Below are 26,468 nucleotides of genomic sequence, written 5' to 3'. Positions count from 1 at the left end.
CCTGGGTTGCTGCTCTGCCATGCTGTATCCTAACCTCTCCTACAGCAGAGGACAGAAAGTCCAACATTGGCTAAGAAAGCAGTTTTTGGAGGAAGGACTCTTAAAGAAATGTGACTTTTCTGGGACTTGTTTCTGCTTTATATTAATGCAGACTGGGAGATATCCCCCCCCCACACCAGTAGCACTAGTGCAGTTAAAACTGGTTTGTTATGGTGTCCGTGGGGAGAGAGTGGCTCACTGCCTGCCCTGGTGAGCTCATTATGAGCCTGATCAGCATTCTATAGGCTCAGATGGACCCTGATGCTGAAGTCTTCCTGCTGTGCTCTTCTCTCAACCCTCTCCTCTCTTCTGTAGCCCTGCAGGCACCTGTGAACTGGAGGCTGGGGAAGCTGCTTGGAAGAGGAGCTTTTGGGGAAGTTTATCTCTGCTACGATGCTGACACTGGCCGGGAGCTGTCAGTAAAGCAGGTGCCTTTCGACCCTGACAGTCAAGAGACAAGTAAAGTGAGTACGAGGGCAGGGCTGCGTTCTGCAGCACGTTGGGGAATTGTGGGCTGGAGGCTGAGGGTAGAGGTGGTAGAGGGGTCCGTGTCCCTGATGGAAGGCAGTGTCTGGAGACAGTATGTGTTGTTTTCGCTTTTCGGAGTGGTCCTGAATGGCTTGTGGCACCAGTCAGCATGCTCTGGTGACTTCTCTATCTCCTAGTTCCTTGGTCATGTTGTCCCACTCTGTCTAAAGTATCATCTCTTGTAGGTCTGTCTGCTCTTCCTTAGTTTTGGCCTTGCTCCCTTCACCTTCTTTCCACTCTGGGTGCTGCATTAGCTTTGCTGATGTCTTCATTCACATCTTTCCAGAAAAACTTCTTGAGCACAAGTAATAATAAGTAAACCTGTCTCAAAGCCAAGCCCTTGCGTATATCCTATCTGTCTTTCTCCTTACCTTTTTCTTAGGGCAGCACTTCTCTTTTCTCAGCCTTATGTGGATGGTGTCCTAGTGGGCAGATTCACAGGTGCGATGAAAAGAGTGCTCAGCATCGAGCAATATTTGGATAATATTCCCAAAGTAACCATTCCCTTTCGTCACGAAGCATGTCTGTTCTATTGCAGGAGGTGAATGCCTTAGAATGTGAGATTCAGCTGTTGAAGACTCTCCGTCATGACAGGATAGTGCAGTACTACGGGTGCTTGCGGGATCCTGAGGAGAAGAAACTGTCTATCTTTGTTGAATACATGCCAGGGGTAAGTGCGGTTCCTGCTAAAGATTGTCCTGAGTGACAGAGAACAGATTTAGACTGCCCTGGAGTTTGGTGAAATTTGGATCCGGAGTTAAACTGTTCAGCTGAGCTGCTCTATGAGCCAAACCAAAACGGTGGATGCATCCCTAAGGTTTGGGAAAGCTTAGGTTATGAGTCAGATGTCATGGTGAAGCCCCTGAACATGCACAGGGTAAAATCAAAAGCCTTGAAGGCAGGTTTTAGGTTTGAATCCTGGAGCAGGGTGTGTTCACAGTCTGGAATCTGAACTTGGTGAATGTGGGACATGATCCAGATCTGGCTCCAAACACTGTGGCCTGAGCCCATCCTTAAGTATTTATTGCAAATCCCTGCAGGAAAAGCTAATAGTACAACTGTCCACCCACAGCTGTCACCAATTATTTATGGCTTTCAGCACGTGTGTATTAAAAACAGTGTTACTCACTTGTAAGTCTTCTCTTGTTCAGGACAGAACTTTTTCTTGGTAGCATTATCCTCTTGTGCAGGAGTGGCTTCAGTTTGTGACTTTGCTGATGTAGGATGAGATAGCCCTGGGGAAAAAGAAGATCAGAAAGCTTTGAGAGAGTCTAAGAAGGGGCTGAGAATGTAGGCAGGTTAGCTGAACATCTCTTTCTCTGTTTGCGAGCATGTGAATTACATCAGCTATCTAGGCGAAGTCATTGGTTGGTATAAACTAGCATAACTCTATTTGCCAGAGGATCTGTTCTCCTAAATCCTGCCTGTCCAGTTGGATTCATTCCCCAGAGTGTAGGAGAATAAACCCTTGTTCATACAGAATTTGTAAGGTCAGAAGGGACTATTAAGTCATCTGGTCGCAAATAATTTTGGTTATTAGTAAACGTGCTAGAAGCTCTCCTAATGCATCTTGCACATGAGTAATCAGGTGGACTTCCATGCATTTGAGTCCCTCCCAAGCCCTGTCCTCCCTCTCTCCCTGTAGGCAGGCATCTCACTTTCAGGCCTTACCAGGAGGCATGGACCCAGAGGAGTAAACTCCAGGAGTTTCAGCAGTCTCCTTGCCGCTTATTCTGCAGCGTGCCGATGTTTGTTAGCAGTCAGGAAACCAACATTTGATACTGGGGCAGTGTCCAGCAGGGCTGGAAGTTGAATATTTGTTTTTTTTAATGATAAACCAGAGCTCTGACCAAATACAGATTGACTTCCGTGCTGCAACAACGGCTCATTTCACAAAAGCAGCTCAGGGCTTTTGTTTCCAAGGCCAGTGGAAGTGAATGAGTTCCCAAACCTTGCAGGGCAGCAGCTCTGCAATGCTGGGTCTGGCCAAGCTTCTGATTTAACACAGCCAACTTGGCAAAATTTTCATAGGGTCAAGCTTGGGTGCACCATTAGCCTGGTATTCTTACGATTGCCCCCATTCAAAGGCTGATTCTGTCTTCTCTGTGCTGCCCTGCCCATAAACTATTTTTTTAAATTTATGCTTGGAAAACAGAATGGTTTATTTGACCACAGGCCTTGAAGACCCCGTTTCCCCTTCTTGTTTGATGTCCCCCCCATCAGGGTGAGGGAGGCCAGGTTAGGAAAGGCTGTTTGGTTGTGGGTGAGGAAACATACCCTGCATACAAGTTCTATGAGGGGGTAATTTCAGAGCATCTCAGGCTACTTCAGCAGCAGTGTGAAAGGAAATGGAGAGGCCCATCCATAGGATCACCACCAGCCTCAAAAGAAGGCCAAAGCAGTAGCTGGGCAGAGCAACAGCAGAGGTGGGTGGATGTGGAAAAGCTGACACAGCTTGAGTGAGTGACTTGGAGCAGAACAGCCCTCTGTTTCCAGAACAGAAGGACTATGGCAATCTTGGATCAACCCCAGAGCTGCAGGACAGGCAGAAACAGGATGAGTTTCCCCTCCTGCTTTCCAGCTAATCTGAATACTGGAGGTAAAGCTGGGTGTGACCTCTCTGAACCCCAAATCTGCCTTTGGTTCATCCCTGCTAAAACCCAGCTCTGGCACAGTGAGGGACATCCCATTTCCAAGTGGACAGAAAATATAGCTAAAACCAAGGGGGTCAACCTCTTGCAGATGATAGATGTCTGCACCCCTGCTTCCTTTCCCCTTTGATCAATAAAATCAAACCAGTAGGAGCCTGCATGCCTGGGCCAGAAATTCAGGTACTTGCAAATTGTCTACCCTGGGTCGTCTTGTTGAAGCAGTCCCATGTGGGGCTGAACATGTCCCTCAAGAGTCTGTCTGTCTGCCTCATGGCAGTGGGTGCTCCTTGCTGTGAGAAGTTGTGGGAGGAAGCTTCAGTGAAGCCTGACTCATCACCTTGGCCCTGAAGAGCTAGTCGAGTTGATCCTCTCACTTGAGTTGCAACTCCTCATCAGTTTAGTCCTTCTCCATGAGCTATTGGTGACATCCAGCCACTAGAGGGGGAAAAAGATCTGTAATGTTGGCAGAAGGTAGCACTGATGCAGGCCAGAGACCGTACCTTTTTCTCCATGGGGATCTGGGACACTGAGGACAAGTCTTTGCTCCATTCGGCACTTAGTGGATTTTTATCTTGCTGTTTCTACAGCAGCATGGGGGTTTTTGAGCTGGAAGGTAGAGTGGTCAGGAAAGTTTAAAAAGTCACTGTGACATGATGGTTCTGCTGGTCCTTACGGTTGGTGCGTGTTGTTTCTTTGCAACAGGGCTCAATAAAGGACCAGCTAAAAGCTTACGGTGCTCTGACCGAGAACGTCACACGGAAGTACACCAGGCAGATCCTGCAGGGAGTCTTCTACTTACACAGCAATATGATTGTCCACAGGGACATTAAAGGTGAATAGATAATACAGAGAACCTTCTTGCTTGCTTGCATTTGTTCAGCCCAACCTCCTCCCGTCCTGATATAAATTCTTGTGCAAAACATAGTGCTGGGATCTGGTATTTAAAGTATTTTTGTCCCTGGCCTTCACCAGCTTGAACCATGAGAATCTTGAACAAGCAGCTGAAACCAAAATCTTGTGCTGTTTTTCTGCTTGGGAAGCCCAGATTAAGTATTCTTGAAAGGGATTATTGTTAACTGCCCTTACACATCTAAAAACCTGGTTGTAACATACCCAAGAACTGAGAGTCCCTGGCATTCAGAGAGATCTGAGGCTCTGTTCTGCTGTCTGTGGCGAGGGAGGATGATCTGTCATCTCCCATTCACTGCTCACTTTTGGAAGACCTGCTGAGTGAGGAGATGCCGGTGGGAGTCAACCCTTAGGGAGAGCAGCTGCCTTAGGAGAAAGGGGTTTTACATAATGCTGAGTCCAACCCCCACAAGGCCCTTTGGGCTCCCTCATGTCCGACTCTTTGCCCATGCCCTTCCCGCTCTCCTCGCTGTAGCCACTTCGATTCAGGTTACTGCTTCATCTCTTGGGGTTTTTGTTTTTGCTTTTCACCCCAGGTGCCAATATTTTGAGAGATTCTGCTGGAAATGTGAAACTTGGAGATTTTGGGGCCAGCAAACGCATCCAGACCATCTGCATGTCTGGGACTGGGATTAAATCTGTCACGGGAACACCATACTGGATGAGCCCAGAAGTTATCAGTGGAGAGGGCTACGGAAGGAAAGCTGATGTGTGGTAAGGAATACAGTAGAAACCCCACCACAGCCGCTTAAACTGAACAATCCCATTGGGAAGTTGTAATGGGAGCAACAGCTAGTAGTTGGAAGACGGAGCAGTGCAAAGGATGGAAGTAGGAGCTAACTATTAGGATCAACTATGCAGATATCCAGAGGGAGTGTGTTGTAGCTGAAGGGCCCAAAACAGGAGCACTCAGAATCACAGCTTGCTTTTGGAAGCTCTTATCATGTGTGAGGGTCATGTGCAGCTCATCCCCGTAAGCTGCTCTTCAGTACTGGAAAGCAGGTTGATAACAAAGTTTGCTAAAAGAGCTGTTGAGTTTTGGTGGCCCTGATTTGAGGTTAGCTAAACTCTGCTCGGAGGCTCAGGGGGATCTTGTGTGGCCTCTCAAAATCTGCTGCTAGATGTTTGCATACGGCTCAGGCATGAAGACAACCAAAATCACTGGCTGATTGTGAATGTTTTGATTTGTGGAGGATGTCAGCTGGAGCCTGAAAGAGTTGAGATAACACTACTAATCCTCCCAACGAGGAGGAAGTACTGTCTTCGCAGTATGCTTTCCGTTGGGTGCACAAGCAAGTAGGGTCAACAAAAACTAGTCCCTCCAACAGAGCCCTGCTTGGGGGGGGAACCTAGGGAGTCCTTAGCCCGCAGCCATGTACCCTGCACCACCTGCTCTGGCTGATGAGAGGGAAATGTGGTTCAGTTTTTTAGGAGCAACTATGAATGGAGGTGGCAGAGAAGGTCCCTGCTGAGATGAGGACTCCTCAGCAAGCACAGGGAAACCTCTCAGGCTCTTTGCTGTTCATCTGACATGTTCCTTCTCAGATGCACGTCGGAGATGAAATTGGATGTAGGCAAACGTGGTTCAATCTGGCTCAGCTTCCTGGGGAACTACATGCTATTGCTGAAACTCTGGTGTCTAAACTTGTGCCTGAGTTTCCCTTCAGGGACCAATAAGGTCCCTCACACGCTTTCATGAAACTTAATATCTGCCAGTTAGCGTAGCCAGAAAAGCCACCAGCTTTAGGGCGAGGCTTGCAAGTTCACTCCAGCTCGTGGGAGTGGAGAGCCCAGCGCCAAGGACCCGTGTGAAGAGTGAGCTTCAGGGGGCCAAACATACCAGAGACGTGCGCCCATCTCTGGTGTGGGTTTGCTCCCTGCGCGGTCCGTTCAGGCAGGCGCAATCCTAGAGCCCATTAGACTTCAAATGCACAGCCGCCACTCCAGTCCCTTACCCGCTGTCTCACCCCTGTGTGCTTGGCGTTGTTGCAGGAGCGTGGCCTGCACCGTGGTGGAGATGTTAACGGAGAAGCCACCGTGGGCAGAGTTTGAAGCCATGGCGGCTATTTTTAAAATCGCCACCCAGCCCACCAACCCCCAGCTCCCTGACGGCGTCTCAAACTCCTGTCGCAACTTCCTCAAGCAGATCTTTGTGGAGGAGAAGCGGAGGCCAACGGCCGAGGACCTGCTGAGACACCCCTTCGTCAACTGCGGGCTCTGAGCCCCTGGCAGCGGGGATGGGGAAACGCCGGCGGGAGGGGGGCGGCCGCCAGACCCGCGGCCTTTTGCGCTCTGCGGTTCAGACCTCTGCCCTGGGCTGTCCTGGCAGTGGCCGCCGCAGACCCCGTCTTGCTCGTTGCTGGCTCGGCACCCGCCACATTGTTGGATTTCCCAGCTGCGCTCGGGACTGTTGGCGCCCGGAATTCGGAGCAAGGGATTTTCCCAGACTGTGCGGGTGCTGGCCTCGGACCAAGTAACCTCCTTGCTGCCAGCGATACCGGGGTTGTCTCCCCTTGCCGTGTTACTTACCTCTTGGGGAAAGTGCAGCAAATGGGATCTGTCCCCCTCCAGCACAACAGTGACGCTGGCAGCATCCCCGGGACTGGCGGAGGAATAAGATGCTCAGTGGCGATCACCACCTTTCGCAGGGGAACAGACGGGGGCTTCGGCCAAGCCAGAGGAGATGATCCTCAGACCACAGAGTCGGGGTGACCTGGGTGTCTCCATTCACAAGGGGACTGAACCCTCCTGGAGGTCGTGGGACCAGCCAGAGTCTCCAGCGGGGCAGCGTTTAATACTGTTCTGTGCCTTAAGCGGTTACAATCAAGGAGTGATGCTCGACTCGGCACAAAACACGGAGTCGGGTGCGATGATGCAGCAGCCGTGTTGACTTTGCCTTTGTGCGTGTGTGTGTGTGTGTGTGCACGCGTGTGTGTGCGAGTCTTGGAAGAAGGGGGTCTTTTCGGGGTGCAGGAGGTCTCTGTGGGGTACACCCACGGACGGATGCCTGGGACCTCTGCCACGGGCCGTGCAGAAGGATGGTTAAATGCTGTCAATGCCTGCGGTGGGCAGGGCTGAGCACCAGCCAGTTCGTGCTGGGAACCGTCAAGGTTCGGGTGGGAACTGGAGGGGATCTTGGCGAGGGCGGCTCGCCGTAGAGCCATAGCCCCACTAACCTGTGCCCACACCACTACGCTGGGGCTGGAGGAACGGCGACGCGTCTTGGAAGCGGAGCTGCAGGAGGATCCCAGTGGGTCTCCGTAAAACCCAAGCGGGAGCCTAAAATTAGGCAGAGAGGACCGGTGCCTGTGGATCTGGGCTGCCGAGGGCTGGGTGCCTTCTCCTCCATGCCTCGTGGGACCAGCCCCGGGTGCAGGGAAGGGGGACATCACCTCCGTGGGGGTGCCCGAGGGAGCAGCTGCAGGACCATGAAGCCTCAGACCGGGAGAGCAGAGCTGCGTCCGTCGAGGGCAGCTGGGAGCAGATTTCTTCCCGCAGTATATTTGAAATTGTAGGACAAAATGAGCCAGTTGAAAGCAGAGTTGGGCTACAGCTTCTTTGACCAGCTCTGCCCTGCTGGAAAACCTGGGCAGGGAGCACGCACAGAGTCCCTGGAAGCTAATTAATTATTCAGATCTTGGTTGTTGTGGACAAATTAATTGCACCATCCCACCTCTCCCTTCACTGCTGCATTAGCTATTTCCACCCGGCTCAGCAAGGGGTTAAATAAGCAGTTCCTGGGAGGTTGCTGTCTTCAGGCCAGTGTGTCAAACACAGGTTTATTTTAATATTGTTTTTAATTGAAAATGAAAAGTGTTGCTGGGACTGAAGAGGAAATTGAGAAATTGGTTGTTCGTGTGACTTCACACATCCTTGAATTCTTCCGCGTGAAAGAGATCAAGACTTTGCACCACGGGTGTGGCGGTGGGAGCGTTTCCTTGTCCACACCTCTGAAAAGAGAAGCAAAAATTCAAGTTATTTCAGTTTAAAAAAAAAAACAAAAAAACAACAACACTGGTAGCGTTAGGGCAAATTAGAAGAAATAGCTAAAAGGATTCCCTATAAATTTGCCTGCAAAGCTGCAAAGGCCAGTTATTACCCAGGCTGGGCTCCAGTGAAGCCGGGGGGCTGCGGCGGGACAGCACCAGGGGTTTGTGCCAGTCGACCACAGCAGTGATGGGCAGCCCTTCTCAGGGAGGGGGGTTAAAGTCGTCTCCTTTCTCTGAGGGGGGAATGAAGAATTTTATTCTGTGAATAGGACCAAATCCATCAATCTGTTCAGTAATATGGGATGGATGGAAAAAAATACAAGAAAAAAAAAACGATCGGTGTTGGCTGGGAAGGGTTTTGTCAGAAGAGGGTGACAAAGTGTGTTTTCACCAAAGCTAAAAAAAAAACCAAAACAAAACCCAAACCCATTTTTAAGCTGTTTTCTCCTATTTCATTGAATCTGTTTGGTTTTGATTTTCTCAGCCCTTCAGTGATGGGTGGGTGTTTTCCTTCTTTCCAAAGCTTTGAGAGCAAAAGGGGGTTCCCGGCCACTCCGGGTCTGGGCTGCCCCGAAATGCTCCCAGGGCCCTCAAACCACCCAAATCCTCCCGTGGATGGATGCGGCTCGGGTGTACGTGTGTGTGTGTGCGCACACGTGTGTGTGCACGTGTGTGTGTGCGACTCACTCCTCAGGTGCCTTTGCCTTTTTATTTTTTAAAACCCTCGCAGTGTTCTGATGTACAGAATGAAACTAGGAAAAGAGAATGTAATATTATGCCATGTAAAGTTGGTTTTTGGTTGTTTTGTTTTGTTTTTTAATTTTATTTTATTTTGCCTGTAGCTGGCCCGGTGGCTTTCCCTGTGCGCCGCATCATCACGTATCCATCGAGAAATGATTTTCTCTGGTGGGGGAGGCTGGAGGGCGACATCGCCTGTCCCCTGCACACCAGTATAGTCCTTTCCTAGTGGGGCTGCCTGGCGTGACCATGACCATCCCGGGTGGCAGTGGGGCTGGGTGGGGGGTGACAAGGCAGGGGTGGAGCTGATGGTTGGTGGGGTCTGCTTGAAATAATGAATCTGTGCAGTTCTCGGACCCTGCGGCTCTGCGTGTCCCTTTGTCCTGGCGTCCCGCTTTGTTCAAATGCTCCAAATGCATGGGGTTTTATATTCCTTTTAAAGTTATTTAATTTTATTTTTTTCACTAATTTATTTTTATTTTAAAATATTTCCTTTGTTTTTCTTCTTTGCTTTATTGCTCTTTCGTCTTTATTTTTTTTTGCTCTTTCTTTACCTTTCTTTTCCCCCCTTTCTGCCCTTTCCCCCCTTTCCTTTATTGTTTTTTTGTTTATTTTTGTTTATCAACTTATTTATTTTAAATCCATCTATTTTAATATTCCTTTATTTATCTTTAATCAGTTGTTCCTTTCGTTGTTTTTTTTTTTTTTTGTTTGTTTGTTTGTTTCGCGTCTTTATTTTAATTTATCATTGCCCCCCTCCATGCAGGGAGCCGAACCCTGGGTGAAGCCTGGGGGGCGGGGCCATGGGGCGGGGGCGGGACTATGCAAACGAGGGGCCGAGTCCCGCCGCGCCCACGCCCACACCCCCGGCGGCGTCGGAGACGACAAGATGGCGGCGGCGCCGTCCGGCGGGGCGGCGCGGCGGGTGCAGCTGGTGCTGGGGCACCTCGCCGGTTCCCCCCCGGGGACCAGGACCGGCGTTCGAGCCGCACCCTGCGGAAGCCGGGCCGGGGTCTCGTCGCGGGTCGCCAGCCCCGACGAGGTGGTGGTGGTGCACGGGCGGAGGACCGCCATCGGCCGCGCCAAGCGCGGCGGCTTCAAGGTACGGCCCGGGGCTGTGAGGGGGGTCCTGCCCGCCTGTTCGCCCTCCCGGCGGTACTGCGGCCTCCCTGCCCGCCTCCCCACCTCGGGGGCTGGGCCCTCCTGAGCCCCCCCCCAGGCATTGAGGCCCACCACAGGCGCTGAGCCCCCTCACAGGGAGTTGGGGACCCCCGCCTGCTCGCTGCCCCTCAGCCGCGGCCCAGGAGCGGGGCTCTGGAGCGGTCTAAAAGACAACGTTTCCTCACGTTTTTAACGCCGGGAGGGGGGATGTGTGGTAGGACCACTTGGCATCCCCCCCAAAAAAATTCAGTCAGTGTACCAACGAGTTTCCCGGCTCCCCTTAAAGCCTGAGGTAGGTCTCTACCACGCTGCTTTTACCTGCTGCGGTCGAGCAGAGCAACCGCTTGGAGAAGCGGCATCTCCCTCGCCTGCACGGCTCGCTGGGGTACCGATGGCGGGTGGATGGACCTGCCGCCCTTCTCCTTCTCCTGGAGCGGCCCTTTTCCTCGCTGGGTGAGTCCTGGGGCTCTGACCGAGGCGAGAGCATGGTGCCAGGATGGCCCCAAAGGATGCGTGTCGCTCGTCATCCTTCAAAATAGGTCTCGTCACGCCGGCGGTGCTTCCCACCAGCTGAGGGGTCACCTTTGTTTCTCTCACAAAGTAAACCGAGGGGTTCTACAATCTAAGTCTTGTCACGTAACTCACCGTAGTTGTTTGGTTTTGAAGGCCCTACAAAGCGTGCTCATATAAAACCGAGCTAGGTAAGAAAGCGGTGTGGGTGTTACAGTGCTTGAAAGATACCTGGGGTAAAAAAACATGCAGAGTAATTCTGCTTTTGTAGGAAAACAACAACCATCGTGAGCTGAGAAGTGGAGTAAAGCTGCTTAAGTGTTGTACACTTGCCCTCTGAGGTAACCTGAGGGTGAACTGCTGACAGGGCAGTTAACAGTGTTTATTGAGTAGCGCTAATCCCCTCTGCTTTTAGGATACTACACCCGATGAACTGCTGTCTGCTGTTATGACAGCTGTCCTTCAAGATGTCAGTCTTCGTCCTGAGGTCCTGGGAGACATCTGTGTGGGTGAGTGAACAACCTCTGCCCAAACTTGAAACTCCTGATCTGGGATAGTTCTCTGGGATAGGCTGCTCCTGGTGTCCCATACTTGCAAGTGTTCCGGGGTTGGAAGGGGTTAGCGCGTAGCGTTAGGTTCATGAAATCAGTGCGTCCTTCACGACTGTTCTGTTGAGTGGTGGGGCTCTGATCTGGGTGCCAGACAGTACTAAGCCGTGATGATGTTAACGTCCCTTCGATGTGTGCAGCAAATAGTGAGGGGTATGCAACCAATTGACTGGAATCGTATCTTTGCACTCAGGAAATGTGCTGCAGCCTGGAGCTGGCGCTTTGATTGCAAGAGTTGCACAGTTTCTAAGGTAAACTCTCAACCAGATCAAGGTTCTTCCTCTTCTTCTCAGGCTTTGGCTATGGAGCAGCACTGGGTCAGAGGTTGTAATGAGGCTCATGCGCTCCTAGGAAGTTACAGCAAATCACCTTTTGCCTAGAAATTAGACTTTGACTGAGTGTTGGGAGAATCCTGTTGGCAAAGGGACAGGGAGGCAGAGGTGAGGCTATTTAATCTGTTTGTGCTGCCTGTGTTGAGCCTCTGAACGGGAGATCTTGTTTTGCGGGCTCCCAGCTGCACCTGCAGCTTCTCTGTACTGCAGGGCTGCACTTCTCTCTGCTCTGTGTGGTCCCAAAACCATCGAGTTGTCTCAAGTCTTTCTGTTCACTTCCCAGTGTTGGTGGTTGATGGCTCATATTGAGCTGGCTCCCAGCTTCCAAATATTTCAGTCAGCATCCGTTGCCAAGTGATGTTTGCTTCTGTAAATCAGTGTATGACTACCACTTTGGAGACATGCAGACAGAGCCCACCAGTAATTGTGGATAATGCAGAGCTTTTCAGTATTTCTGGCCTCAATCAGAGCTCGGGAAGTAGGCACACGAGAGGGCCCTGCTTACAGAGGGCCTTCTAAAGACAGACCTGTGGGGAAGCACTCAGAGCCACTCGCAGATCAAGTGTGGAAATTATCTATGAACTTTGCTTTCTTTTGGTGCAGGACCAAATAGGTCAACAAATGCATAAAGGGATCTGTCTTGAACTTGAGGGTTAAAATTTAATCAAGTGGCTTAATGCTCTCTTTAGAGGTTTGGATTGTTGGGTGTTTTTTGTCATTGAGTTTTTGCCAACACTGCCTTATTTTCTAGTGGTATTCCAGAGACAGTGCCGTGCTCGAGTGTGAACCGACAGTGCTCCTCCGGGCTACAGGCCATTATCAATATAGCTGGTAAGTGTTATGGGCACTTGGATCAGAGTCGATGCCTGCCCCACCCTAAGTACTCATTTCTCCTGTCATCCAATCTCTGAGCAGTAAAAATAGCAATAATGTCTTCTGCTGTTAGGAATTTTCAGTTTGTTGTTCATTGAATACTTTTATATCCTTGAGCGGCCGAGTTTACCCCTAGAGAAGTAACTTGTTTTCTGAGCATAAGTTCTACCATCACTTCCATATCAGGCAGCTTCCAGAAGTGTCCCTCCAGTCCTCTCTGCTTGCCTGTCAGGTCATGGTTAGTCTTCAGCCCCATCAGCTCCTTGACCTGGTTCACATTCTGGCAGGTGGTAGGGCAGAGGGAATGCCCCATTTGGCTGTAGTGGGTGCCTCAGATGTTCGTGAAACCACAGCTGGAATGGAAATGCTTTTGTTCCTATTGATAGTAAGAATGTTTGTGCACTGCTGTTACAGGTGGTATCCGAAATGGATCGTATGACATTGGCTTGGCCTGTGGGTAAGAAAGTCTTTTTACGGTATTTGCTTAGGCGTCCTGAAGGTAGCACTCTGTCCCTCTGCAATAGCTCTTGTGTGAGGAATTAGAAACCTCTTCCAGCCAGATCTGTCCCCCACCAAGGAAATAGATGCTGTCCTCACTTGACAAATGGGTGAATAAACTCTAAAATTAGGACCTGAATTTAAGTGGTGGCTCCAGATGAAATTTGTGTATTTCCAGAGGCTGCTGAGTACTTTCACAGAAGATTGGGTCATCTTAAAGGGTCTGAGGGAGGATTCTTGAAAATCCTTTAATTCTCCTGAAGTTTTGGTCTTGGTGACGTGTCTGCTGGGGTTGCAATAAGAGGCTGTGTATCTCTTACAAGCATGCGAAAAGCCTGTTTTATTAGGGTCCTCTGGCCCTGCTGTAGGGTACCACTTGTGTGCAGAGCTCTGACAGTCTGAAAGAGCTTGCCATAATTAGCTTTTTAACTAATCTCCAATTAACTGGTGTCTTAGAAGACTACCAGCTGTCTTAGATAAAGAAATTTATGTTCTACTCATGATAATAACTGTTCTACAGACTTACAGGAGATGTTCTTCTGCAGTGGACAGGTGTGCTGTTCTTTGCTTCGGTCCTAATGTAATAAGTGTTTATTTTTTAGAGGATTATGTAAATGTTAGGTTGGCTTTGGAGAAATACTAGTAACCACGTATACATTCACTTCAGAAGAACAAATTAAAAAAAAGTATGGAGTAATCCTGAGGCTAAAATACTGGGTTTCTATTTTTCTTTACCTTGGTAACTCTGAGTCTTTCTTGAATTATTACTGCACACAGTCATCTGGTAGTCCTTAGGAAAATGTTTATATTTACAACTTCTCACCACCTGCACGTACCTGGCTGAGCAAGATCTGATGTTGAGAATGCCTTTCCCTTCTTAGACTGCTGCAAAATAAACAGCTCAGCAAGACAGGCATGTTCCTCTGATGTAGGCAGAACACTTGGTGTTCACAGGGAAAGCTTGTACTTGAACACATGACACTTTTCGCTCGTTCACTTTAACACACTCATTTCAAGAAGTTGCTTGGCAGTGTCCACCGAAATGATACGCTTAAAAGTACTAAAAGGCTCAAAGGGTTTGGGATCCAGCCTTTGCACCTTTGGGTATGCAAGCCATTGGGGTTTCATTGTGAGAAGTTTTCTGGCCTTTACCCTGCAGGGTCCTTCATGAAGACAATAAAATCAGTAAGTTACAAATAGCTGTTGTGAGTTGAGTTTAACCCAAGTCATGCTCTTCCCCTGAGTGGACTCACCCACTCTGTAGGTGGAGAGATACTGGATGACAACACAAAACGCAGTAGCTGTGGTTTGCTCTTACTTAAAACCTGATTCTATACCTTCCTTCAGGGAGTAGATGTAGCTGAAGTCAGGTAATGCAGCGTCCCATATTAGAGTTAGTTTAAATTCCTGATAGCACTTAGGATAAGCTGCTTGGTGAAAAACCTTATTTTCTGCTTGTCTTGTGTTCTCCATGAATGGTTTGTTATTTACTCTTCATGAGTGTATTCCTGTGGTGCAGAGTAGAATTCGAACCCTCTTCCCCTTGTAGGTTTCATCGTCTAGACCAACTTCACAAAAGCTTACTAATCTTAAGTGATGGCTGTGTGTTCCTGCAGTAAATTTGGATATCTTCAATGGGTTAACTCACTTGTAGGTCAAAGACTGCAGCCTCTGGGATCCGTGTCTTAAATTCTTCATGTTGCAAAATACAAATGGCATAACTCGCTGAAGTCTCTTTATCATGGTTTGCTTAATACTTTTCTTATTATACTGCCAACCAGTTCTTAAGCTGTAAGTGGCATTTTTATGGCTGTTGACAATCTCACTGGAAATTCCAGTCCTAGGACCTTAGGTTTCTCGTTATGTTTGAGGACAAAAGTGCCAGAATCATTAGCAATTCCTTCCTAGCTGTGGACACACAAGAAATTAACTGTTGACATTGGTATCCTGTTCTTAGTGAAACAAGGATCAATTTAATCAACAATCTGTTTTCTTTTCATGGTAATTCTTATATTGATGATTGAAGAGCTACTGCCTCAGCCAGTTCTTAATTATTAGCTGCATTTCTGTAGGGTGATAGGAAAGCATGTTGTCAAGATATTTGAGTTTTGATCAGTCTTAAGTGAGCAATTACCAGAAATATAGTATGAAAGCTCCAGTAGCAAATTCAAATTTGTCTTGTGTTTAGCGTGGAAACGATGTCCCTTAGAAGTGCAAATAACCCTGGTGATATCAGTTCCAGTATGATGGAAAACAGCAAAGCTCGAGACTGCCTTATTCCTATGGGGTAAGTGTTTCCTCTGCCCAAAGTTCAAGGGTTTTCTAGGTGGTCTGTCTCTTCGGTGACAGTACTGTTTCAAGTCAATCTGAATGTGGTGAGCTTGGGTCTGTATGTGTCGCATCCTCCTTGGTTGTGGTAGAAGATTAATTGCGTGAAATGGGGGGGAGATCAGCGACTCTGATGAAAGATTTCCTTGTCGTATGTCTTAAGCTCAACAGCTTAATGAGCAAGGAGAATGGACTTGAACCTTGTTTTGGTCCTAGATTTGATTCAGGATTTGCTTCTGCCAAGCAGTTTTAGATTGAGAAGGCAGCAGTTAGCTTTGAGACTGAAGCCACTGCTTGTACCTTGTGTTGTCTTAGTAGGAGCTAACTGCAGCTCCATCAGCTGTGTCATTGGATTAATTCTGTGATTTTATTTTCCCCAGAATAACCTCAGAAAATGTGGCAGAGAAGTTTGGAGTTTCCCGAAAGAAGCAAGATGCCTTTGCCTTGGCTTCCCAACAGAAGTAAATGCCTTTTTTTTTTTTTTTTTTTTAAACCTTTTAGTTAAGGAATAAATACAGATGGAAAATGCATTGCTACTTCCCAAGAGTGGTTAAGTGCAGCCTTTGTGTTGCCTTCCGGAACTTAATAGTGAGTAAAGAAGCTTGAGATGATCAGAGCGAAGATCAGTGCATGTCCCGGGTTGTGTGATAATGAAACCCGAGTCCAGAGCTGTACTGGGGATTGTGTGACTAATTTTGTGAGCCTTGAGCAGTGAGTGCCCCTGTATTTTTCAGCATCCAAAGGATACAACCTCCATGAGGTTTGTGAAACGAATGTATGGTGCAGTATTTTCATAGTGGCTTTGGCCCAGTATCATCTGAAACTGAACACGGGAGTGGCAGCAGAAGGAACCTTTCCTAAGAGGGAATGTTTAAATGTAGCAGTTTCTAGAGAACTGCTGAGTTTATGAGAAGAGTGGCTTGTATTCGCTGCAGGTGTTTGGCTCCAAGTGAGTCCAATTCTACCTCTAATAACCTTCCTCTTAGGTTAAATCACTGCCAAAGTCAACTGACCCCTGGAATCCATGGGGCTGTACTGGCAGTCCAGTGGCAGGTGATATGTTAAAGTTGCTGCCATCAAAGAGTTAAACTAACTTTCAGGGCTCTGTTTAAGCATCACCCCGGTCCAATTATTTATCTAATACAGGAAGCCACTGCACAGGCCAGTTAACCTTTAAATTCTGGCTCTGCTTCTTAGGGAACTTGGCATGCCAGCCTTTCTCACTGACATTGAACTGATAACGCAAAAGGCTATGTGAACGCGATCCTCGCCTCTCGCATGAGGAAAGGGGTGATTTTCTGGCCTCGGTCTCAGGATGTCTGCAGAATTACTGATCTGTCCTTCAGCACTTTGCTCCAACTCTCGCTTACCTGGGAGTATTAAGTATTTTCATTTTATTAGTAAAAGCGTAAAGTGATGAGGGAGTAAAACAAGCTTTCAGTCTCCAATTTGTATTCCCTGTAAAGGGTGCTCTGCTGCTGGAAGGGAAATCTTCTATATCAGCTTTACTGTGAAGGCTTTTAAACACCTTGGTGATATGAAAGATTAAAACTGTGTGTCCTGAGCTAATTATAATTTAGCTAATTGCATTCTGTCTACTTTTGTCAGTCCAGTCATGTTGGTTGTTCCCTACTACTAATGCTGCTGCCTCAGGGACCAGACCCTATCTTTGCTGCACCTTTACTGCTAAATTAAGTGATACCCTTCTGTGAAGTCACACTGAACTACGCAACATAAATTGCAATCATTTAGGGTTGAAAGGTTACATTTGAATGCCAGAAGATTATACCTGAAGTCTGTGGTCTGAAGCTCAACTTGTCTGCCTCAAGACAAAGCCAGGAATGAGTGAAACTTTAGCCATTCCCTAACTTGTCAGAAATCATTAGTGTTATGTAGAGGCTTAGCCCACTTGTCCTGTTTAAACTCAAAAATAAGAATTGATGTTTGAACATCAGGATTCATTTATTTTGTTGCAGTTGTGATGTGACTGTACTACTGGACAAGTACAGCTTCATGCTGTGGGCTGCTGGTGGTCAGTCACAAAGGTGTTGATGAGAACAGAACGGGGATCTTGCTCAGAAGTGTGTGATCCTGTGACTTGGGTTTGGGGAGAATGCCCATAATGTTAGAGATTTATTTCCTGTGACGTAGAGGCAAGAAGTTTATCTTCCCATGAATGGAAATAAGTATTCGCCTGTCTTCCCATCCACTACTCAGTGATGATGTGCCTGTATATGAAGTCACACCTTAGTTCATACTCTTACTAGCTGGTTTCCTTGGTGTTAGTTCCCTTGCAGTTCACCTCCAGAAAGAATATTTTAACTTTTTATACTCTTCCTTAACAGGGCAGCAAAAGCGCAGCAGATGGGACTGTTTAAAACTGAGATTGTTCCAGTGAAGACCACTGTTCTAGATGATCAGGGCAACCAAAAAACAATCACCGTGCACCAAGATGAAGGGATTAGGCCCTCCACGACCCTGGAAGGTTTGGCAAAGCTGAAGCCTGCCTTCAAAGAGGATGGTAGCACTACAGCAGGTCAGCTCTGTTGTTAAATTTGTGTTGTTCCTCTGGTTTACCTGCCTTGTAATAGAATGTGTTTAGGCAAAAAAGGTGTTAACAGATCTGTTCCAACAGGTAATGCCAGCCAAGTCAGTGATGGAGCAGCTGCTGTTCTCCTGGCAAAACGCTCAAAAGCAGCACAACTGGGACTCCCAGTCCTGGGGGTGCTCAGGTCCTTTGCTGTGGTTGGAGTCCCACCCGATGTTATGGGTATAGGACCAGCCTACGCAATCCCTGTAGCTGTGGAGAAGGCAGGTAAGAACCCCTTGTCATTTGTACAGTGTTTGGCAAATCAGACTCTGTGGACTGAAATTTAAGATTCTACTATTCTAGCATGTGCAGCTATCAGCCATAGGAACAGTGAACTTAAATTCAAAACCTTAAGAGAGATTCCAGCTGGGATTATTGTAATACTGTTTACTTGTACTCATGTATAAATTGTCATTCATGTGCCTTTGAGAAGCTCAGGATTAAATCCCCGCATGGTCTCAACAAGCAGTTAACATGTGGCAAGTGATTTAGTGATCACGTAGTGCTGTTTTTTCTTCCTTAATATGACCCAGCATGTGGGTTTTGTGTTTGTTTTGGGGTTTTTTTTCTTTACAATTTTGGCATCTGAACAGTGGAACAGGCTTTCCTCAGGGTTCTTATCATATTCATCAGGTTAAATAGCTTTTATAGCTGATGATTATTGTTGTGTCCACATATCATTGCTATGGTTGCAAGCTCAGCTATAGTTTTATCATTCAGTCTCAAAATACCCTTCAATCTTTAATCCCTCTGCAAAGAAATCACATTTAATCTAAGGAAACTTGGCAAACTCAGTGACACAATACCATGAATGTGACATTTTTGCAGTCTTTAGACATTGTACATAAACACACATATAGGTGTAGATAGCCCACATGGAGCCAAGGTTCCTCTCTTTTTGTCATTAGTGCAGTAGAACTAGGATTCATAAAGAGAGGCTGTCAGTGAATTATTCTCTTTGATATAGTCATAATGTGAAAATATCTCCTTTTAAATCCTGACTTTTCTGAACCATAGGTCTGACTCTAAGTGACATTGATATATATGAAATTAATGAAGCCTTTGCAAGCCAGGTGAGTGATCATCCTGTCTGAGTTGCTACATTGCTTGGTAGCTGAGTATATTTCAGCTTTCTCTGCAAATTAAGATTCAGACTTGTTCCACATATTATATCTTCAACCAAATGTTAATAACATGTGCAGGCTATTTTCCCTTTCCCTCAAAAAAAAAAAAAAAAGCAGGGCATTGCTTATACAGCTTAATATTTTAAAAAAAACCCAAACAAAATGAGAAAAATATGTCCACTGAATAAGAATGTAATCTTTACTATTGTATCCTCGTACCAACTTGCAGAATCTGTTTTACAAGGGCTGTCATTTGTTATCGGGTGGTGTCAGTGTGAATGTGTTGCACTCACTAATTTGGAGGTCCTTAATGAAAGGTAGAAACTCCACTACTGTGTCTTCCACAAATCTGTGACATGCCTGTCAGGAAGTAGTGGGCTGAGTTTGAGATGGAGTTGATAGGCTTAGCTCACTTCTGAGTGCTTTGGATTAGTAATGTAGTTCCACTCCTTTCCCCTGGGAAAGAGGGTCTAGCTGGAGTCAGGCCTTCGAGTGCTGACTGTTTCATACTTTAAGAGCAGCTGACACAATGATGTGAAGTTTGTGTAATAACAAACGTAGTTTGAGCTAAATTCATTTTAAGCACAAATCTTTTGAAGCCCCTAGAGCTGCCTAGGATGGTTTGCTTGCTCTCTTTGTTCGTGGACGAGATCACCAATCGTCTTCGCAGTCCTCTTAGCTCTCTATTGCAGGAGAGCTGAGAATAAACAGAGGCGAGAGCATCTCCATGAAACTGTTCCCTCTGTCTTTCTAGGCTGTGTACTGTGTTGAAAAGCTGGGCATTCCCATGGAGAAGGTCAACCCCCTGGGAGGAGCAATAGCACTGGGGCACCCACTGGGCTGTACTGGTGCTCGTCAAGTTGTCACTTTGCTCAATGAATTGAAGCGCAGAGGGAAAAGGTGAGCACTGAGGAACAGTAATTAGCCTTAATGCCTTATGTGTATGTAAGTAACTTAGGCTCAGAGGTAACCATCAGTTTGGGTTAAGCTTTTTCCATCCCTTCGATAGCTTTGCATGCAAATTCCCAGTGGCCCTCTTTAGGGAGGGCTGTGTCGTGTCTCGCTGCCCGTGAACGCGGGGTCTCTCCTGGTCCGTGGTGGTGCAGGGCCCTGGGGTAGACACCTCCGCCGTGCAGCGTTAGAGGAGCGAGTCGGTGGTCAGAGCTGGTGGCTCTGCAAGGCTGGGCTGCATCCAGCTTTGTGACAGTCTGGTCCCAGCTCTTTGCCCAGGGCTCGGGCTCTTCCTGACGTGTGGAATAAAGCTGGTAGGTGCTGCTGGCTGGCTCTGTCACTGCTCCCTTTGGGGCTGGCACATAGAGTGTCACTGCACTTGCATCTTAGGAAGAGCTGTGCCCTGGCCCGGAGGGGAGAGTAACAGTGGTGGCGAGCTGTTAAATGCCAAGCAAATTGAGCAGTAACAATAAACCACCTCAAACCGAAGTGGAAGAACTTGCTCTGAAATCAGGCTTTCCATTCTGTTTTTCCACAAATCCAACTGCACATCATCTGACTACCCAAATTTACCTTGAGCTTCTACATAGCAAAGCCCTGTGAAGGGCAGTGGCAGGAGGCAGGAGAGGAAGAGTTTCTTCCTCAGCCCACCTGAATCAAAGGAGTTCTTCTAGCTTGAGCTTGCTGCTCATATGTCTGAGGCAGGTGGCTGAGGAGCTTGCTTCTGGCACACTCTCCAGAAAGCAGGCAGAGAAACCTCTGTCCACGTGCTCTGCAAACACCACCCTGCAAGAACTCCAGGGCACCGGGACCTGCTCTAGAGTTAGAATCTCTTGGTGACACAGGAGAGCAGTGGGTAGCTCAAATTTATTGTGTTCCTTTTTTTCCCCAGATGATCTAAAACTGATCTGTCATCTTAATTCCATGTGTTCTTCCGTTTCAGAGCATATGGTGTTGTATCAATGTGCATTGGAACTGGCATGGGCGCTGCAGCAGTATTTGAGTACCCAGGGAACTAAACTCCAGCGTACTGACGAAACAACAGGACAGCTAATTCTCTGCCTTCTCTAGTAATAGGAAATGATTTGCACTGTGAAATCAACTGGATTCAGGGATTCATGACTAGATCTACAAATTTGAGGCACAAATGGCGAAGTAGAATAAATCGTACAGATCTACTAAGCAGGTGGGAAAATGCAAAACTGGCATTTGCTTCAGAGTTAAAAAGCATCCTGACATGAGAGGAGAAATTAGTTCAGCTGAAGTTCAACTCCAGGCCCTTGTGTGGTGATGATGAATGAATATTTCTAATTTAATCGATCCCTTTATTCTGTGAATATTACCAGAGAGTAGTAGTTCATGGTACAGTATTTTTGTATCATAGATTGTCTAAAAGGGTCGCTTAAAACAAAAACATCAGTGCACAGGTAAAGGCTTTTCCAGGGTTTTCTTAAAAGATTTCACCATCTTGCAAGAAGTCTAGAACAGCTTCTTTTGAAAGCCATGCAGAGACTTAACATCATTTCCTTTACAATTCTGTCTGTCCTATCCAAGTCGTAAGTTGGCTATGTCTTAAATTGTCCCTGTGCTGGAGGATGTGCTGTAGCTTCCTGATTTTAACCAAGCTGCTCTCAAGGCTCCAGTGGGGGAAAGTGGAAGAACTAGAATGTAATATACACAGGAAGTGCCTGAAGAGAAAGGTTCGGCTGAACTGCTAGAAGGCAGGAGTTCGAAAGCGGCCATTCCATCTTTTACAACACATTTCTAATAATCAGCTTGTGTGACTCTTAACTTAGAGCACAAGCTTATGCTCAATAATATTTAATTACCTAACATAAAACAGATTTCAGCATTACTCTTACTGCAAGCACTTACGTGAACATCAGTGACATCTCTGTACTTCAGTGCTAATACAAATGTGTATTTATCTGTGAAGTCTCCCTTACCTGTTCTCTCTCATGAGCAGAAAGATCACTGAAACTCAGAGCTAACAGTTTGAAAAAGGAATGTACTCATCGTCTTTGACATGTTAGCAAAGTTTAATTTTGTAACACAGACTGGAGTTCTTTGTCCTGGCTCTTGATTTGCACTTAATAATACAATTGGGGTTTTGCAATATATTTGTTTTCTTTTTATGATGATTAGCTAATCATGACCTTCAAATAACAGAGATATTTTCATTCTTGTTCTATAGCCTGCCTCACTCGGCAATCACACGTGCTATATTTTAGAGCAAAACCAGTTAAATTATATAGAGGGGGCAGAGGGGCATTAGCATCTTCGAGGGTCCTGTGTATAAAATGAGTTCTCATTGCTAGTACAAGCCTGTTTTAAACTAGGCAGAAGGCAGCTATTGCACATCTTTTGTTCTCCTTCAGTGTGGATTGCAGCCCCCTCCTCCCCACACATGCTGCCTTTAACAAAAACCTTTTATATGACGGGAGTGGAAAACTTAACAGGCTCAGAAGTGGGAATTTCAGTGACCTTTAGCTAAAGTAATACTAAAAACATTTCAAGAGAAGTGTGAGTAAATGGGAACCATGTGGGGGGAAAGAATTGAAAGGAGGAAGGGTTCCTCCCTCTGTAGCTGAAGGGGATGCTCTCAAAACCCAAGCATGATGAAACATGCAGGTTGGTAATTTTCCAAGGAGTCCAGGGAAAGTTGGCTCTTCCCCTTTTCATGTAAGGCGCTGAGAAAACAGCCTGGGGGATTCTGGCCTATTCACTAATTCTTGCCTTTGTTATGTGTCAATGTCCATTTTAATGTCAAACAAATAAACAAGGCAAAACAAAAGCTATTTTTTAAGGTACAAACAGTCTTTAATTGTCATTTGAGGCATACTGTGATATGCAGAGGGTTTTGGCCTGTTACCATAGCTTTGCAATTTAAAACCGATTATTTTGCAGAGCCTGGTTCTGTAGGTAACGGTAAGCTTATCACAGCAATAAAAGCAATAGCAGAGAATGAGATTATGACTACTTTTTTTACAGTACCATGAACTTTTTTTCCTCATAACTTTAAAATTTTATTCTGCTAAAATTCCAGTCCATGTTAAAACAACTGACATAGATGGAAATACAGGCTCAACTGATGGCACATCTGCATCCAACCCCATTACCTTGACATTTGTCCCACATTGTCTTGCTTAAATTACAGGTCTTCATACTTTCCATCGTATGTTCCTCGTCCCCTGAGCTGTAGCTTGCAAGGCTTCTCTCCCAGTATTCCAGTAATGGTCACGATAGTTTCATATTCAATGTCACTCCTAAAATGCAGAGCAAAAAGACAGTTCGGTTACATACAGCTAGATACAATTCTGTGTTTAAGGATGAGATTAGTTACTTTGTGGAGGAAAGAGGGGAGAATGGTTCCCTAAGGCATAAACTGTTCCTAGTCACAAGCACTATGTCAAGTGTGCGGGTGGCAATCTCACTTCATAGTGTTACATCCCACAGCTACATATAGGATGTTTGAGAAGAATGGTCCAGTCTGTACATGAAGTAAAGACATTGGATTATTAACTTCATGTTTGAAAGAACTTGAGTATCTTCCTACTTGTGAAATTCTATTTTAGTTAAATAAAATGAAGGTCTGCTGGGGGGGGCTAGTGTTTGGGAGCAAATGCCTGCGCTGCCTTGATGTGAAAACTCATCACTGTGACAAAGTTTGAAACAGAAAAGTTTCTGTCAACTCCCCTAGGACGAGGGGCAGTCAATGGAGTCCAGGTTGTAAATCAACAGCAAAAAGCTTATGGCAAGCGTAGTTTTGCACTAGGTGGAAGTCTTGCAGTGTAATTTGCCTAAGGCGAACGCTACCCAACACTACCAACACTACCGAGACTGACTGTTCATCTGAAGGACGTCTTTGCTAGACAGCTGTTGTAAAGGCCTGAGGCAAAAGCCTGCTCTGCCAGACAACTTTTATTTTTTCCTTCTCATACAAAATTCCCCTGTAGGAAGACCACTGATTTAGAGAGGTGAATTATTAAGATCACCTCACACCTTGCATATAATTATTTACTAATGCCATGCTGGTCCTGAGCTCTGCTGTTTTGGGAATTCTTTGTCTGGAGCTGAACAGACGAGCTGGCTGCTATACAGCAACATTTTTGCTTTCTGGTACTTCCAGACATGCTGATTAGTGTATCTGTTGTCAGACAGAAAGAAGTGCTTCAGGCATATTCAGAAGTGCTCCAGAAAAATTTAGGCAGTCGGGACCCTGGGGAGGTCTCTGGTCGACCACGCTGCTCAGAGCGGGGACAGCTTAGAGCAGCTGCTCAAGGCTTCGTCCCACTTGAGGTTTCGGTAGCTCCAGGGGTGGAGCTCTCACAGCCTGTTCCAGGGAGATTGAAGTTACAACAGTAACTTGTGTCACCTGTAGTTTGGTTCTTGAAACTTCTGTCAGCAGTGTTCAGAGTTCTCTGAAATCACTGGGATAGACTTGTCTTAAACTGTCTGCCACCATGTGTAACAACTTCCAAGAAAATAATTTGTAAGGGAAGCTGAATTTTCTTACAGGAGTTGCAGCTCCCTAATTAGAGCAAAGAAATTAAAGGCTTTAGGTCACTACCTCAGCCATTCACAACTAATTCCTACCCTTGACAAAATGATAAGATGTCCATAAACATAATTAGAATGATATTAGATGTTTATAGGACAATGAAAGTAATTTTCCTCTGCTCTCTTCTGTTCTTTGCTGTCATTTGCTTGCAGCTCACATTATCTTTGTTGTGTAGAAAACCTTTGGATTAGAGGCAACGAAAATAGATGGATTTTTTTTTTCTTTCTTGTCAAACATCAACATGACTCTAGCACTAAACATTGCACCAGGCTAAGCAAGGGTAGAACAAATTGTATCACTGTATGAGAACAACATTTTGCTCCATCAGGAGTTACTCTGAATCCCGGTAGGGAGGTAAAGGACTTGCAAAAGTTTCTTCTAGAGAGAAGCCACAAACTATAATGAAGGTCCCCGAGACTGACTGCAAAAGACACTGCACTTTCCTGCATGACAAACATGCTTTACTAGAATTCTGAACTACTCCAGACACATTTCTCCCTCTGTCCTAATAAAGTGCTGTGGATGCATAAAGGACTCAGCTGTTGTATCAGCCTCTGCACTGAATTACAGGCCTGAGATTTGCTCTCTGTTGAAGACATTGCCCTAAAAAAAGGAATTTTGTCCAGTGGTACGTAGTCTGTGTGTCATGCCAACTGTTGAAACAGCATGATTTTGAGTAGGTAAATCTCAGGTCTGAAATTCTGGGTGCCAAATCCAAAAGAAATCCCATATGTGGGAGCAGTGTAGGGAATACTGTTAATATGGAAAAAGTATCAGCTGGAAGCCCAGGACTGGCAAGTGTTAGAAGCAAAATGAGCAGCCTGATAACACAAGAACAGAGCAGAACTGCTCTTTGCTTTCAGTGACTACTCGCAATAGAAGTCTGGGCTTGACAGGGAATAACAGCAAGATTTCAGTCCTGTTAACTGTACCTTGCAGTAAAGCTGATCTGCAGAATCTCTTTGGTAGGTGGGTCGCCTTCACGTGCCTCCAAAATGCCATTAGTCGGGGAGACAGAAAAGACTTCCAGGTTGTTATGGCTTTCCTGTTCATCTGCAATGAAAGGGGCAAATATCAAACAAAGCAATACAAGACCCTTTGTACAAGTTTGCACAGCACGTAGCACTCAAAACAATGCACCAACTAGTAAATCATGTCCTGCACTATCATCAGAGGCTCTCTGTGCATGTGGCCAGTTTCTGTTGTCATCCTCTAATCAAGGGGAGTGATCAGTGGTCTCCACGTCAAAATAATAAGGCCCTGATTGTCTTTCTTTTGAAGCCCACCTGTTAACATTATTAGACACAAGCTCAAACCGAACTCACGAGGAGCTACTGCTTCTTGTTGCATCTTAGGACAGCGTTATAAATGAGCAAAGCATGTCCAGTACTTGTGAGTGTTGTGATTCAATCTTTTGGTTCAATCTGGAGTAACTGCTGAAATCAGTAGAGATACACTGATGTCAAAAAAAAAAAAAAAAGTGAGAACAGAAGCAGACCTGATATGCTTGCAGCCAACATCATCATATAGTGGCTATATATTGAGTGAGTGCATTCAGTCTTACTAAATAAAAACACTGAAAAGCAAAACTATGTAACAAGGAAATCCAATTGCAAAACCAGAATACCCAGCAAAGCAGCCCAGTAACTTCTACAGCCACTCCTGTTACACAAGAAGACATGTTCAGTCTTGGTCTGTGCAACAAAGCAGGTCTTGAAATCAACCGTGTCACAAGAGAGCTCCAGAACTGGAACAGTGAGGTATGCAGTCACTGGGACCAGCTGCAAAACAGAGGAAAGGGAAAGGAGAAAGAAAAAAAAAAAACCAACCCACTTACTTTTATAGAGCTTTAATAATACCTGCTACAGCTGGATCATTCTTAACCCCAAGCACTGAGTCAAGAGTAGTTGTTCTGTGTTCTTTTGTCAGAGTCAATTCCCCATTCTGCAGCTTTGAGTGAATTAAGTTGTTGCTTATTTTACTGTTTTGGGATAGGTTTTCAAACCAGACACTGTGGTCTTAATGAAGTAACACAGAGTGAACATTCTGATTTGTTACAAGGGTTTTCTGAGAGATGC

General features: G+C 46.3%; 3 protein-coding genes across 4 annotated transcripts in view; 2 read left to right on the top strand and 1 right to left on the bottom strand.

The window, feature by feature from the left end:
* Positions 1-9,631, top strand: part of LOC142038778 (mitogen-activated protein kinase kinase kinase 3-like) — an 84,504-nt gene extending 74,873 nt beyond the window's left edge. For both annotated transcript variants that reach the window (XM_075044547.1, XM_075044536.1), the window contains exons 13-17: positions 355-503; positions 1,106-1,237; positions 3,921-4,050; positions 4,664-4,841; positions 6,120-9,631. In XM_075044547.1, coding sequence (XP_074900648.1) covers positions 355-503; positions 1,106-1,237; positions 3,921-4,050; positions 4,664-4,841; positions 6,120-6,348 — 818 coding nt within the window. In that variant the 3' untranslated portion in view covers positions 6,349-9,631. The remainder of the gene's footprint in view (positions 1-354; positions 504-1,105; positions 1,238-3,920; positions 4,051-4,663; positions 4,842-6,119) is intronic.
* Positions 9,632-9,743: 112 nt separating this feature from the next.
* Positions 9,744-22,797, top strand: ACAA1 (acetyl-CoA acyltransferase 1). Its single transcript, XM_075044557.1, has 12 exons — positions 9,744-9,956; positions 10,941-11,034; positions 11,327-11,384; positions 12,217-12,296; positions 12,753-12,795; positions 15,025-15,123; positions 15,545-15,625; positions 17,510-17,700; positions 17,800-17,979; positions 18,772-18,827; positions 19,633-19,778; positions 20,773-22,797. The coding sequence occupies exons 1-12, from the start codon at positions 9,744-9,746 to the stop codon at positions 20,846-20,848; spliced, it is 1,317 nt and encodes a 438-aa protein (XP_074900658.1). The 3' UTR covers positions 20,849-22,797.
* Positions 22,798-22,842: 45 nt separating this feature from the next.
* Positions 22,843-26,468, bottom strand: part of DLEC1 (DLEC1 cilia and flagella associated protein) — a 39,540-nt gene continuing 35,914 nt past the window's right edge. The window contains exons 36-38 of the mRNA XM_075044570.1: positions 26,018-26,171; positions 25,323-25,443; positions 22,843-23,095 (exon numbers count right to left, since the gene is read on the bottom strand). Of these exons, the coding sequence (XP_074900671.1) occupies positions 22,981-23,095; positions 25,323-25,443; positions 26,018-26,171 (390 nt within the window). The 3' untranslated portion in view covers positions 22,843-22,980. The remainder of the gene's footprint in view (positions 23,096-25,322; positions 25,444-26,017; positions 26,172-26,468) is intronic.

This window comes from Buteo buteo, chromosome 2, assembly GCF_964188355.1.
Source record: "Buteo buteo chromosome 2, bButBut1.hap1.1, whole genome shotgun sequence".
Taxonomy (NCBI): Eukaryota; Metazoa; Chordata; class Aves; order Accipitriformes; family Accipitridae; genus Buteo; species Buteo buteo.
Note: the sequence above shows the minus strand (reverse complement) of the source record. Positions and strands in the feature narration are given on the sequence as shown.

What these genes read in the sequence shown, in the direction of transcription:
- ACAA1 (XM_075044557.1), top strand. Translation starts at nt 9,744, where the DNA reads ATGGCGGCGGCGCCGTCCGGCGGGGCGGCGCGGCGGGTGCAGCTGGTG. An exon ending in CCTGGGAGACATCTGTGTGG is followed by an intron (nt 11,035 to 11,326) that starts GTGAGTGAACAA and finishes CTTTGCACTCAG; the next exon opens with GAAATGTGCTGCAGCCTGGA. An exon ending in GGCCATTATCAATATAGCTG is followed by an intron (nt 12,297 to 12,752) that starts GTAAGTGTTATG and finishes CTGCTGTTACAG; the next exon opens with GTGGTATCCGAAATGGATCG.